At 37.3% G+C, this 14,778-nt stretch overlaps 3 protein-coding genes across 3 annotated transcripts; 1 reads left to right on the top strand and 2 right to left on the bottom strand.

The window, feature by feature from the left end:
- Nucleotides 1–588: 588 nt before the first annotated feature.
- Nucleotides 589–4,233, bottom strand: LOC133861093 (protein translation factor SUI1 homolog 1). Its single transcript, XM_062296798.1, has 5 exons — nt 4,093–4,233; nt 1,546–1,653; nt 1,224–1,429; nt 957–1,010; nt 589–873 (listed from the first exon to the last, which is right to left on the bottom strand). Exons 2-5 carry the CDS (start codon nt 1,580–1,582, stop codon nt 829–831), a joined length of 342 nt encoding a protein of 113 aa, XP_062152782.1. The 5' UTR covers nt 1,583–1,653; nt 4,093–4,233; the 3' UTR covers nt 589–828.
- A 2,433-nt stretch (nt 4,234–6,666) lies between these two features.
- Nucleotides 6,667–7,431, top strand: LOC133859584 (uncharacterized). Its single transcript, XM_062295026.1, has one exon. The coding sequence runs from the start codon at nt 6,667–6,669 to the stop codon at nt 7,429–7,431; it is 765 nt and encodes a 254-aa protein (XP_062151010.1).
- Nucleotides 7,432–12,434: 5,003 nt separating this feature from the next.
- Nucleotides 12,435–13,199, bottom strand: LOC133859586 (uncharacterized). Its single transcript, XM_062295028.1, has one exon. The coding sequence runs from the start codon at nt 13,197–13,199 to the stop codon at nt 12,435–12,437; it is 765 nt and encodes a 254-aa protein (XP_062151012.1).
- Nucleotides 13,200–14,778: the final 1,579 nt, after the last annotated feature.

Genomic DNA, 14,778 nt, shown 5'->3' on the forward strand with positions numbered 1-14,778 from the left:
ATACTACAAAATTTACTACAATGCCTTACAAATGACTGCAAATTGTGTGACACTGTCATGTTGACCACTAAAAAATTTCACTTCTACACAAAACAGTCATTACCCACTCTTGTACCATTGAGACCTTGCCACCTTCAACCACCGGCAACACCCGATTGACCTCTCTTTTTCCAGCACCATCTCAACCTCACATTTATCAATAATCAATGCCGCCTCTGTCCATCACTACCAGCAGGCAGTATCATCGACGGCAGAGCACCAGAGCTTCCACTCCGCTACTACATCCACACGGCCTTCCCATCTGTTGGGAGAGAAGGCAGCAACACACCTACCCCTCTATTTTGGTAAAAGTGGCCACACAATCATCCCTTCTACCGGAAGAGGGTTGACTGCACGACCACACTTGCAGCCACCACCCTTTGTGACCAACTTAATTTGAATATTCTGCATAATTTAGTCCAACACTCTACTATGATAGCTAATTGAGGCAATTCTTAATTCTGTAACAATTGATTAATGTTTGCTGCACTTCTTGGTTCGAGACAATTTAACCAATTTGACATCCAGAATAAACGTACAAAATATACGTATATAAAACAGGACATTATTGTCATAGATAAAGTTAAAATCCATAATCCTCCAACATAACACAGCAAGTAGCAGAACTAGCAGACTAACACAAGACACGAATGTTATATTTGAAGGTACACATACCAAAATAACATGCAGTATGGCTACGTTCTATAAGTTCAGATCATAAGCTATTCGCTACTGCGTGTTATGGATGGTGTAAACTACATATGGCAATGGGTCGGCAGGCTGCAGGAATCAAAAACCATGAATCTTGATATGTTCCTTCTTCACAATGCCGGCCTGTTAGAAGAACATTAAGGAACATTTACAAACATAATAACCCACAAAATATAACACAAACGGAAGCTTAATATAATTATTACCTGAACAAGGAAGGTGGAAACATTCTTCCTCTGATCTCCCTGAAGTTGTATAACCTGCACCCATATATAACAAATGATGTCAAGGCTTTTGTTTGATTCCCAAGAAAAAAACAAATAAAGTTACATGGAGTAGTACTACTAGAATACTGAAGTGCATCACATGAACAAGTGAGGTACAGAAACAGTATACATTTATTAGTGGTAAAAATCCAAAAAGATAAAATACCAATAATGCATGCTTATATTAATACGGGGATGGAAACTAACCTGGCCTAGCTCAGGATCCTGGACAACAGTACCATTACAGCAGAACTCTTTCTTAAGGTCCTTTAGAATCTTGTTATAGCTGTATTCCTTCTTCAACCCTTGCACAGTAGTCAAGCTTTTCCTCCCATTACGCTGCTGTACACGAACATGAACATACTCCTTTGTCCCAGCACCAGAGTCCTCAGCATTTGCCTCAGCAAAGGGATCTACCCAATTACAGAACAATAACTCAGATTATTCTCAGCGTCATGAGACATCAACATTAAATTTATCAAATCAATAAACAGATAAAGCTATTAGCGTAAGGGAAAACAAAACCTACCAAAAGCAGTAGGAATCTGAGAGTCTAGTTCAGACATGAAACTTGGCTGATGGAAGTAGAAGAGTAACCAAGGAGATTCTTTGTTTTATAGTTATAAACTGCTCAGAACTGAATTAGAGGGCAAAAAAAAAAACCAATTAGTCAAAATCCAGATTTGAAAACTAACAACCGCCTCCCGTCGTGAATGACATATTCAAATGATATATTTATAACAACACCATTATCTGTTAGTTATCATTCTTTGACCTAATCATATCAAGAAGAAAACACCAGCCTTTAAAAAACAGATGAAGCCACAAGAGGTCGCATAATTACTGAACAAAGTACACTTCAAATCCAAATTGCAATCTAGAGCTCAGCAGATATCATATTTTACCAAAATCATGTTTTTCCCGTAGATCATTTTGTTACTAGAACATAAACACAGCAAGAAATTTCACTTAAACCCTGCAACCAAAACCATGTCCATCCTTCAAATGATTTTGTTACTAGAACATAAACATGACAATTTACATAAACCCTTGGATACATAGCTCAACATACCCTTAACTATTTAAACAGCCTTTTTTTTTTTTAATTGACGAGGAACCCCTCCAAGGCAAAGCCACTTCGTGTACCCACCCATGTTAGGTATATGAATTTATGAGTGATGCCAAATACTCAACTCTCATCTCACTCCTATACAATTGATGTAACAGTGCCCATAAACCCTTAGAATTTTTCTTTTTTTAATAAAGGTTGATCTAATGGTTTATGGACACTGCCACATCAACCCAGTTGTATGGGAGTAGGATGGGAGTTTAGTATGTACAATGTAGCATTTCTCATGTATATATATATATATATATATATATCCATGCAGCTCCATATAGGGCCAAATCCTTCAATAACAATTTGGGCAATCATTTTTTCCCAAGAGTTGTCCTGAATAATTTTACAGTAGATAGTCAATAGCTCAAAATTGTTGTACCTTAGGGGTTCCTCTTTGGTTAACCCAATAAAATAAAATCATCCATTCATATTTTACATGAAATCAACGGCAGAAATACATCATCTAGACTGGGGGATCCCATAAAGGAGACCATTACCATAGTCACATATATAAGATCACTTCTGGTCGTCCAAAAGGACCTTATTTTATAACTATCAAACTGGATTACCTCACTCATAAAGATGGATTCATTGAGAAAATTATGGAAAAAAACAGAATGAACCAATTCAATTTCGCAAAAAAAAAAAAAAAAAAAAAAAAAAAAAACCCAAGTAGAACATGTATGAGTCATACTGACAAGAAACTGAACCAGAATGTAGTTTAAAATGCATCCAATAATCAAAATGCTGGGATAGATTCTTTGATCATCTAAATAGTATACAAACAAAACAACCACAAATATTTCAGTCTTTCCCTACACTTATCAATGTTCAGCACAATCCAATAAAATTAACAAGCTTTTAACCAATATTCAACCCAGCTGGCTGTCCTATATAATCATCTGTCATAATCAACTACCCAATCATGGCATCAAATGCAAGAACAAAACATGAAACAGCAGCCACAATCACAATACATTGAAAAAAAGAGAAAATAAACCATTTTTTCCCATTGTTTATGAGTACCAAAGCTCATATGGCAAGAACAACCATCAGTAATGCAGGGTTACTCACTCAGGTATGCAATTCTGACCCTAGCCAAACTCTATCTAAATTTTCCCTTAGCTTATCTTCACTAAATTAGGCGTCAGGGCGGCTTCACTGGATCCCACCCGTGAACCCTTCTTAACCTCCTCTCCGGTGGGTGGCGTTAGGTCACTGTAGTTCATTTCACTAACAAGCAGGGGCAGAACTAACCCTGGCCATTGGGGCACTAGTCCCCCAAAATTTTAAAAATTCCATTAATTTTTTTTTTTTTTTTTTTATGAGTACGACCCCCCAAAATTGATTTTTACCCTAAAAGATCTATTTTTTAGTTTTGTCCCCTATCTAAAATCCCGGTTCCGCCCCTGCTAACAAGAAACATGAATTGAAAATATCTAATATCCCAAGAAACCCAAAAACTTATTTAAAAAAATACTCATAAATTCCTGATCCTGAACCCCAACATATAACTTACTTTCTTTCTTTTTTGGGGAAGGAAACGGGAGATTCGAAATAGTAAATATGGCGTAGTCCCAAGCATCACCAAAACCAAAAAGAAAAAAGAGCCCATATACAGAATAATACCCATTAACCCAAAAAGAAACCAGCAATCATATAAATAATTTTGTTATGGGAATTATTACCGAAAACAAAATCTTACATAATCCAAAAAAAAAAAAAGGAATTATAATATAGATCAATATTAAGCACTAAGGTGGAAACCCCAAAAAGAACCTAAAGTAAAAAATAAAGAATTTTGTAGATTCCAATTCATTGAACATGAATAGCTAACAGTCAATCAAGAGACATATTTTTATGCACACAGGATCAAACAGGCCGATAGAAAATTAAAATTAAGAAACTAAAGGAACATAAGCAATCAAATCCAAAGACAAAGACGAAAGAAAATACCAGATACGAGGGCGGTGAATAGGAGTCTCTGAGCGACGAAGCAGGAGAGAGAGAGAGAGAGAGAGAGAGATAAGAAAACTGATGGGTGAGAGGGGTTTATATAGTACAGAGAAAGTCTCTGAACCACTCAACGTAGTTTTCTTTTTTGTGTCATAGATTTTGACGGCTGCGATTAACGAGAGAGATAGGTATGGACGGTGGCGATGGAGAATCACGTGGTCCATATTGGGTTGTGCGTTACAGTTCGTATGATAAGACAGAAAACGCGTGTGTTCTCGAAGAATACAGTTGGGCCGTAGGAATACTTTTGCACGAGTTGGGTCATTTGGGCCCAGTCTTATGCCAAAGAGTTACCTAAATGTTTAATAAATTTGTAAATCGTTGCGATACTTAAAATCAGTCCCTCATTTTTAAAAATTAATTTTTACATTTTAAGTTTGCCATGGATTTGAAATTAATTATTCCGTAATTTTTTTGTCCAATCTTTTTACTTTCGTTATATCATGTCATCTTTTTCTTAAAATATTGTTTTCTTATTATATTATAAATTTTAAAACTAAAAATTTAATTTTTTATTTAAAAAATTGAAAAAAGCCATCCCCTTAGGGAGGAAGGTGGCCCGCAGAGGTTGCCAGTGTCACCTCTAGGGTGGCTCACCGCTTCCCCCATGGGCTAAGGGTGGCTGCGCGCCACCCTCAGCCCCATCTAGGGTGTCTCGTGGGCCACCCGAGATTCATTGCGCTGATTCCCCTATAGAGTATGGCGGGACCCTTGGATCTCAAAATCGATCGAAGGGCTTGCTAGACGCCGACTGACTTGACTGGGCATGATCCCATAGCGTACATGTGGGTCTTCATAGTGTCAGCCGATAACATGGCCAAGTGCTCGACCATGCCGACGATCAAACCGGCAATCATGAGCTGCTAGAAGTGGAGGCCATCGTGGGCCAACACGTCCAACTCCGGGTGGAAGTTTGACGACTGTGGTACCAGCCAAAATTTCGAATTTTGGAACTTAGCCATGGTGTTTATGGCCATGGAGATTTACAATTTTGGAATAATTGGCTATGAAAATAGGATTAGAAGTCTAATGGGTTTTCTTTAAAAAGATTGAATCTCGTCGATTCGAGGGCTTGGGAAATTAGGGTTTCGGATTGAAGTCAAAATTACGTATTTTGCTGTCATACACAGCTAGGCCAAGGTGGTGGCTGGGGTATCGCGTGCGGCCACCCTCGACCCATGGAGAAAAAAAATAATATTTTAAGATGATTTTGCGAAAAGGCTGACGTGGCACTAACGGAAATTCGGAAAATTGACAGAAAAATCACGGAAGGACTAATTTCAAATTCTTGACAAACTTAATGTGCAAAAATTTATTTAAAAAAAGTGATGGACTGATATCAAATGGCACGTTGACTCAGAAATTTATTAGACATTTACCCTATATATCTATATATATATTATAAATATCTGTAATAAAAATATTAATCATCATCATCATCATCATCATCATTGAATTGAAGCCTTCATATATTAAGGAAAGAGGAAGATTACCCAAAGTAGGGTAATCTTAGCTTAGATAGTTAAATTACAAGGCCATTCACAACCCTTCTTCATTGCTTGGTTGGCAATGACATGTCCTCGTTGGGAAGGCAAGTCACATGGGGACATGTTGGCATGGTGGTTGTTTATGCACACGCTCTAGAGCTAGCATCTACGGGTCCTCAATCCCAACCCCACTTTTTCTTTTTCTTTTTTTTCTTTTTTTTTTAGAAAATCAAAAACAGGGGAAGAGGAAGCTAATCGGAACAAGGGGATCTTTCCCACCTTCCCAACCCTACTTCATTGCTTGGTTGGCAATGACAGGTTATCATGGGGACATGTTTGTGATTGTTTTGGACACTCCAAACGCTGAAGCAATGTCAAGCATCCCACCGTTAATGATTGTAGGCCATATAATTGCCTAGAAACTGAAATCAAACCTGATAAGCATCTGTTTTTAAATCCTGAAATTCCCATAAACAGCTCCAAATTTATCTTCAAAGCTTAGTAAGACAGCTGCTGCCATAGTATCTTTAAACAAGTTGCCTCCCACTTGGGCTTTGGTATCTAGTTGTATGGACTAAAATTGCAGTCCGGTTTTGTTAAAATAGTAATTAACTAATTAAATTTATCGTTTCTTATCAGCTTAAGCTGCGATAATTGATGACTTAACATGGAATCAGGGCAAATGTCCTGAATTCATGTCGCACATGTGCGTGACTGGTGTAAGCACGTATATGTGTTTGTGTGTGTGTGTGTGTGTGTGAGAGAGAGAGAGAGAGAGAGAAGTTTTGCTGCTAATTTTGCAAGTGGATTCTGCATGAAATCAGGGTGATGGCAAACAATAATGCTATCAGAATGAATTTAACATACAAATCATGGGAAACACTCATTCTTTTGACATGACTCTAAAAGTTAAAAATCCCTTCATATAGAGCTAACTTTCCCTAAAACAGTAGTCTAGTCTTAGTTCTTCTTTTCTTTGTGATTCCCACGGACATAGTAATTAAGTAGGCTTCATCTCAGTGACACAATGAAGGTATTCATTGTTACAGGAACACGCAAATTTGTCATAGAAGTGGGTCTCCAAGAGCCAGTTCTTGATATCAAAAGAAAGATAGAACAACTCTTTGGTATCCCTGTAGCTTCACAAACTCTCTCAGTGTCTGGATGGGAGTTGGTGGATGGACTTGACATGGAAGACTATCCAATTGTCACTGAAGGTACAAAAATTGACCTCACTATCAAATCCATGCTTATGTTACCTCCATTAAACCATTGTAGAAGAATCCAAATTACTGTGAAATTTTCTGGCAGGCAGTTTAACATGGAGGTAGACACAGCAGAAACTGTGCGAAGCCTAAAAGAGAAAATTCATATAGTTGATGGCACACCCATCAAAAGAATGTTACTTTTCTGTTCTGGGATAGAGTTAGAAGAAGACTTTCGCCATCTAACCGAGTACGGAATACACGAATTTTCTGAAATAATCGTGTTCCTCAAGACGACAAATCTTCTAAGGGATGAGCCTTCATCAAGTTGGCTGAGTCTAGTGGTGCAAACTTCTTCTAGCTTGCTTAATGCAGCCAGCATTCCTTTGGAAATGAAGGACTCATGCACTGTCAATGACTTGAGGCAGTTGTTATTGAGCAGAAAAATACTTCCCATTGATGATTATTTGTTCATACACAAGCAGAGGATCATGCGTGACAATTGCAGCCTCCGAGGGCATGGTGTTGAAAATGGGGACCCTCTCTATGTGTTTAAAGGGACTATTAGTCGAAGTGGAAATTTTTGAGATGTAAACCAGAATAAAGACTAAGGAGTACCAATAATCAAGAATTAAAGATGGAAATAGGTCTTGTATTAAATTTTTATTAAATTACAATTAAGTAGGAGATTGAAAAAAGAGAATGAAAGAGAGATAATTAGTAACACAAATCGAATCATAGTGAACCGGAATTCTCTGCAATTGAGATAGGCCTTTGATAGGTCTACCAGTTCAAGCAAATGAGCCTCGCACCTTAAGTTGCTTGGGTAGGTAGGCCCTATCGAGGGTCTCTCTTATTTGGTGCTCATACAGGCTGCAATTCGGTCAACAAATAGAAGCGAATCCCGATCCAATCCTAGTATTTTATGTTAGGGGAAAAAAATAAATAAATAAAGGAAAAAACTGGTCATTGTAACTAGTCTTTTCAGCTTATATATTCTTGTAACTAATGGTTCTGTTACACTCCACTCTTTTCATACTAACAAGCCATTGTTATCTATATAATCAAGATAATAATAATAAAAAAAAAAAAAAAAAAATTGGAGAAGAAGCAAACAAATTAGGGAATTTCCAGTTCCTTCTTCCATTTTGTTTGGCAAGGGAAGTAGGTCTACCCCGAGAGAGAATCAGGCGAAGTGAAGACGAAATGATGGGAGGACCCATCATCAAGGGGATTGAAAAAGAGGTAAACATGGGACCCATCTTGGACCCCACAATCCATCAGTGAAACCCCATCCTCATCATCAGTCGTCAGAATGCTAAGACGATCCTTGTCAAGGATGAGGATCAGACGGTCACAAGGGAGCTTCTGCTAGGCCTCGATTTCCCTCTTTAGATCAACTAGCGTGGCATCATTTCCCACCTGGATGTAGAAGAGAGTTCTTGTCAAGTTCTCCACCACCACCCTCATCTTCAAAGACATGATTGGCTCAATTTGCCTTTGCCCATTTTCCACTATGATCAGAGTAGTATAAGGAGAAAGAGAGAGCTTTTAGGCTTTAACACGTAGAATTTGAACAATTTTGAAAAGTTCACGTATGCTGCATTCTCGCTAGTTAGTTCGCTAGCATGCATGAGAGATGGGGGGCAGTACTGGTTGATAGCGCATGCAAATGAAATATGTGCTTGATTGGCCTTAAAACAATAAAATATATTACATTTTCCCCCCATCAACTACCAGTCATTGTCAACATGCCCCCATGAACTGACACATCGACCAAAAGAGAGCATCCAACTACCATCGTTACCCACTTTGCCCTCATCCAACAGAAGATTCCGTTAACTTGGATGGAATATTCTATTTTTGGGTGTTAATTTTTGTTTAAAGACCAAAATGCCCTCTACAGTAATTAATAAAAAAATATTAAAATTAATATATTTTTTTGTTTTAAAAAATAAAAATTAATCTAAGGGTGGCGCCCTTTTTCAGTTTTTTTTTTAAAATATTAATTTTAATATTTTTTTTATTAATTACTGTAGAGGGCATTTTGGTCTTTGTGTGAATTAGACTGACGGATGGGGGCAAAGTGAGTAACGATGGTAGTTGGATGCTCTCTTTTGGTCGAGGTGTCAGTTCATGGGGGCATGTTGACAATGGCTGGTAGTTGATGGGGGGAAAAGGTAATTACCCCAAACAATAAAATATATGTATATATACATATATTCTTTAATATTCTCTTATTTGCTTGATTATTTTCCTCAAACCTCTCGTCTCAGCGCTGACAAAAAGGATCTGGACCCTTACTTACGGTTGATGAAACTATGAAAAGTAATTGGACTAGATGAACTTTAACAATTTAATAGCTAATGTCTTTTATTTTTCTAAGAAATATGAAAAATTATGAGGGGATCCACCCACTTCAAACTTGTTCTTCAACTTGGTGAGCCTTGACACTTAAAGAGCATTTACAATGGATTTCGAATCTTTCTATTTTAGATAATGACTTTTTAATGCACTCTATATTCGATTATCTTTTTTTTTTTATTATTTATTTTATAGATTTGGCTTAGATGTTGTTAAAAAAAAAAAAAGAGAGAGAGAGAAATTGGTGTAACTAAACATACCATTCTTATTCTTATTGAGAGAAGTGTTTTCACATCTTCTTAATCTGAAATAGCTGGAGAGACCAAAGGTAGATTCTTTTTGTTTTTAGGGATATTCCCGAAACAGATCCAGTAGAGACGTAGTGGGGAAAAAGCTCAGTGACAAAATCCAGCACGTAGATCTCATGAACAAACAACCTACAATTAGAGAACCCATTCATTTATTTGAAGGGAGTGTTCATTCCATGTTGTATAAACCTGTGGAAAATGAAAATTTTTTCATAGGTTGATTCTCTCCTACTTTTTATTTATTTATTTATTTATTATTATTATTATTATTATTATTTGTTCCGAAGCCAATAAGGGAAGGGGTACAAGAGGGGTCTTTCCCATTCTTAATCCGAAAGGAAGAGAGAATGTAAGACTAATCGAGAATGCTTCCAAACACAAGTTACACAAGGTTAGCTCCCACTTTACCAGTGACATTGATGTTGGACTTTCTCGATGGTGACTGCAACAATTGCGGAAAATGTTTGCATTGCAAATTTTGGAATACTAGAATTGCCAAATAAATCATGAGATTAATAGCTTGTATAGTATGGTGGCAAACGTCCCAGAAGTACTTAGAAGTAGTACACTTCTATACAAGGCAACAAATTATTACCAATAAAAATGTACAAACATGACCATTAACCCCTATGAGTTCATGTAAAAATATGATTATATCTGTTGTTAGGATATAGGCTATGCTAACAAAATTTCCTGCTATAAGCAAAAAATGACGACCCATGAGTGAGAACATACCAGAAAAAACTATGGCCCGATGAGAGGGGCTGGAAGAGCTCAACACCCTGAAAAGTATCACATCAAGTCCCTTGAAGCCAAGCCATACGAATTCAACTTACAGCGAGCTTCAAACATTGAATTGAGCAGGTGCTGGTGATGGGGATGGGGTTTCTCTCTCTCTCTTTTTTTTTTTTTTTTTTTTTTTAACTGCATCTAAGCCAAATCTATAAAATAAAATAAAAAAAATAGATAATCGAATATAGAATGCATTAAAAAGTCATTATCTAAAATAGAAAGATTCGAAATCCATTGTAAATGCTTTTTAAGTGTCGAGGCTCACCAAGTTGAAGAACAAGTTTGAGGTGGGTGGATCCACTCATAATTTTTCATATTTCTTAGAAAAATAAAAGACCTTAGCTATTAAATTGTTAAAGTTCATCCAGTCCAATTACTTTTCATAGTTTCATCAACCGTAAGTAAGGGTCCAGATCCTTTTTGTCAGCGCTGAGACGAGAGGTTTGAGGAAAATAATCAAGCAAATAAGAGAATATTAAAGAATATATGTATATATACATATATTTTATTGTTTGGGGTAATTACCTTTTCCCCCCATCAACTACCAGCCATTGTCAACATGCCCCCATGAACTGACACCTCGACCAAAAGAGAGCATCCAACTACCATCGTTACTCACTTTGCCCCCATCCGTCAGTCTAATTCACACAAAGACCAAAATGCCCTCTACAGTAATTAATAAAAAAAATATTAAAATTAATATTTAAAAAAAAAACTGAAAAAGGGCGCCACCCTTAGATTAATTTTTATTTTTATTTTTATTTTTTAAAACAAAAAAATATATTAATTTTAATATTTTTTTTATTAATTACTGTAGAGGGCATTTTGGTCTTTAAACAAAAATTAACACCCAAAAATAGAATATTCCATCCAAGTTAACGGAATCTTCTGACGGATGGGGGCAAAGTGGGTAACGATGGTAGTTGGATGCTCTCTTTTGGTCGATGTGTCAGTTCATGGGGCATGTTGACAATGGCTGGTAGTTGATGGGGGGAAAAGGTAATATATTTTATTGTTTTAAGGCCAATCAAGCACATATTTCATTTGCATGCGCTATCAACCAGTACTGCCCCCCATCTCTCATGCATGCTAGCGAACTAACTAGCGAGAATGCAGCATACGTGAACTTTTCAAAATTGTTCAAATTCTACGTGTTAAAGCCTAAAAGCTCTCTCTTTCTCCTTATACTACTCTGATCATAGTGGAAAATGGGCAAAGGCAAATTGAGCCAATCATGTCTTTGAAGATGAGGGTGGTGGTGGAGAACTTGACAAGAACTCTCTTCTACATCCAGGTGGGAAATGATGCCACGCTAGCTGATCTAAAGAGGGAAATCGAGGCCTAGCAGAAGCTCCCTTGTGACCGTCTGATCCTCATCCTTGACAAGGATCGTCTTAGCATTCTGACGACTGATGATGAGGATGGGGTTTCACTGATGGATTGTGGGGTCCAAGATGGGTCCCATGTTTACCTCTTTTTCAATCCCCTTGATGATGGGTCCTCCCATCATTTCGTCTTCACTTCGCCTGATTCTCTCTCGGGGTAGACCTACTTCCCTTGCCAAACAAAATGGAAGAAGGAACTGGAAATTGCCTAATTTGTTTGCTTCTTCTCCAATTTTTTTTTTTTTATTATTATTATTATCTTGATTATATAGATAACAATGGCTTGTTAGTATGAAAAGAGTGGAGTGTAACAGAACCATTAGTTACAAGAATATATAAGCTGAAAAGACTAGTTACAATGACCAGTTTTTTTCTTTATTTATTTATTTTTTTCCCCTAACATAAAATACTAGGATTGGATCGGGATTCGCTTCTATTTGTTGACCGAATTGCAGCCTGTATGAGCACCAAATAAGAGAGACCCTCGATAGGGCCTACCTACCCAAGCAACTTAAGGTGCGAGGCTCATTTGCTTGAACTGGTAGACCTATCAAAGGCCTATCTCAATTGCAGAGAATTCCGGTTCACTATGATTCGATTTGTGTTACTAATTATCTCTCTTTCATTCTCTTTTTTCAATCTCCTACTTAATTGTAATTTAATAAAAATTTAATACAAGACCTATTTCCATCTTTAATTCTTGATTATTGGTACTCCTTAGTCTTTATTCTGGTTTACATCTCAAAAATTTCCACTTCGACTAATAGTCCCTTTAAACACATAGAGAGGGTCCCCATTTTCAACACCATGCCCTCGGAGGCTGCAATTGTCACGCATGATCCTCTGCTTGTGTATGAACAAATAATCATCAATGGGAAGTATTTTTCTGCTCAATAACAACTGCCTCAAGTCATTGACAGTGCATGAGTCCTTCATTTCCAAAGGAATGCTGGCTGCATTAAGCAAGCTAGAAGAAGTTTGCACCACTAGACTCAGCCAACTTGATGAAGGCTCATCCCTTAGAAGATTTGTCGTCTTGAGGAACACGATTATTTCAGAAAATTCGTGTATTCCGTACTCGGTTAGATGGCGAAAGTCTTCTTCTAACTCTATCCCAGAACAGAAAAGTAACATTCTTTTGATGGGTGTGCCATCAACTATATGAATTTTCTCTTTTAGGCTTCGCACAGTTTCTGCTGTGTCTACCTCCATGTTAAACTGCCTGCCAGAAAATTTCACAGTAATTTGGATTCTTCTACAATGGTTTAATGGAGGTAACATAAGCATGGATTTGATAGTGAGGTCAATTTTTGTACCTTCAGTGACAATTGGATAGTCTTCCATGTCAAGTCCATCCACCAACTCCCATCCAGACACTGAGAGAGTTTGTGAAGCTACAGGGATACCAAAGAGTTGTTCTATCTTTCTTTTGATATCAAGAACTGGCTCTTGGAGACCCACTTCTATGACAAATTTGCGTGTTCCTGTAACAATGAATACCTTCATTGTGTCACTGAGATGAAGCCTACTTAATTACTATGTCCGTGGGAATCACAAAGAAAAGAAGAACTAAGACTAGACTACTGTTTTAGGGAAAGTTAGCTCTATATGAAGGGATTTTTAACTTTTAGAGTCATGTCAAAAGAATGAGTGTTTCCCATGATTTGTATGTTAAATTCATTCTGATAGCATTATTGTTTGCCATCACCCTGATTTCATGCAGAATCCACTTGCAAAATTAGCAGCAAAACTTCTCTCTCTCTCTCTCTCTCTCACATACACACACACACACACACAAACACATATACGTGCTTACACCAGTCACGCACATGTGCGACACGAATTCAGGACATTTGCCCTGATTCCATGTTAAGTCATCAATTATCGCAGCTTAAGCTGATAAGAAACGATAAATTTAATTAGTTAATTACTATTTTAACAAAACCGGACTGCAATTTTAGTCCATACAACTAGATACCAAAGCCCAAGTGGGAGGCAACTTGTTTAAAGATACTATGGCAGCAGCTGTCTTACTAAGCTTTGAAGATAAATTTGGAGCTGTTTATGGGAATTTCAGGATTTAAAAACAGATGCTTATCAGGTTTGATTTCAGTTTCTAGGCAATTATATGGCCTACAATCATTAACGGTGGGATGCTTGACATTGCTTCAGCGTTTGGAGTGTCCAAAACAATCACAAACATGTCCCCATGATAACCTGTCATTGCCAACCAAGCAATGAAGTAGGGTTGGGAAGGTGGGAAAGATCCCCTTGTTCCGATTAGCTTCCTCTTCCCCTGTTTTTGATTTTCTAAAAAAAAAAGAAAAAAAAGAAAAAGAAAAAGTGGGGTTGGGATTGAGGACCCGTAGATGCTAGCTCTAGAGCGTGTGCATAAACAACCACCATGCCAACATGTCCCCATGTGACTTGCCTTCCCAACGAGGACATGTCATTGCCAACCAAGCAATGAAGAAGGGTTGTGAATGGCCTTGTAATTTAACTATCTAAGCTAAGATTACCCTACTTTGGGTAATCTTCCTCTTTCCTTAATATATGAAGGCTTCAATTCAATGATGATGATGATGATGATGATGATTAATATTTTTATTACAGATATTTATAATATATATATAGATATATAGGGTAAATGTCTAATAAATTTCTGAGTCAACGTGCCATTTGATATCAGTCCATCACTTTTTTTAAATAAATTTTTGCACATTAAGTTTGTCAAGAATTTGAAATTAGTCCTTCCGTGATTTTTCTGTCAATTTTCCGAATTTCCGTTAGTGCCACGTCAGCCTTTTCGCAAAATCATCTTAAAATATTATTTTTTTTCTCCATGGGTCGAGGGTGGCCGCACGCGATACCCCAGCCACCACCTTGGCCTAGCTGTGTATGACAGCAAAATACGTAATTTTGACTTCAATCCGAAACCCTAATTTCCCAAGCCCTCGAATCGACGAGATTCAATCTTTTTAAAGAAAACCCATTAGACTTCTAATCCTATTTTCATAGCCAATTATTCCAAAATTGTAAATCTCCATGGCCATAAACACCATGGCTAAGTTCCAAAATTCGAAAT

This window comes from Alnus glutinosa, chromosome 2 (genome assembly GCF_958979055.1).
Source record: "Alnus glutinosa chromosome 2, dhAlnGlut1.1, whole genome shotgun sequence".
In the NCBI taxonomy this organism is placed as follows: domain Eukaryota; kingdom Viridiplantae; phylum Streptophyta; class Magnoliopsida; order Fagales; family Betulaceae; genus Alnus; species Alnus glutinosa.

Coding starts and splice junctions, on each gene's coding strand:
- LOC133861093 (XM_062296798.1), bottom strand. CDS start 1,582: ATGTCTGAACTAGACTCTCAGATTCCTACTGCTTTTG. Junction 1,430..1,545: donor TCAGATTCCTACTGCTTTTG/GTAGGTTTTGTT, acceptor GTAATTGGGTAG/ATCCCTTTGCTGAGGCAAAT. Junction 874..956: donor TTTCCACCTTCCTTGTTCAG/GTAATAATTATA, acceptor TTCTTCTAACAG/GCCGGCATTGTGAAGAAGGA.
- LOC133859584 (XM_062295026.1), top strand. CDS start 6,667: ATGAAGGTATTCATTGTTACAGGAACACGCAAATTTGTCATAGAAGTG.
- LOC133859586 (XM_062295028.1), bottom strand. CDS start 13,199: ATGAAGGTATTCATTGTTACAGGAACACGCAAATTTGTCATAGAAGTG.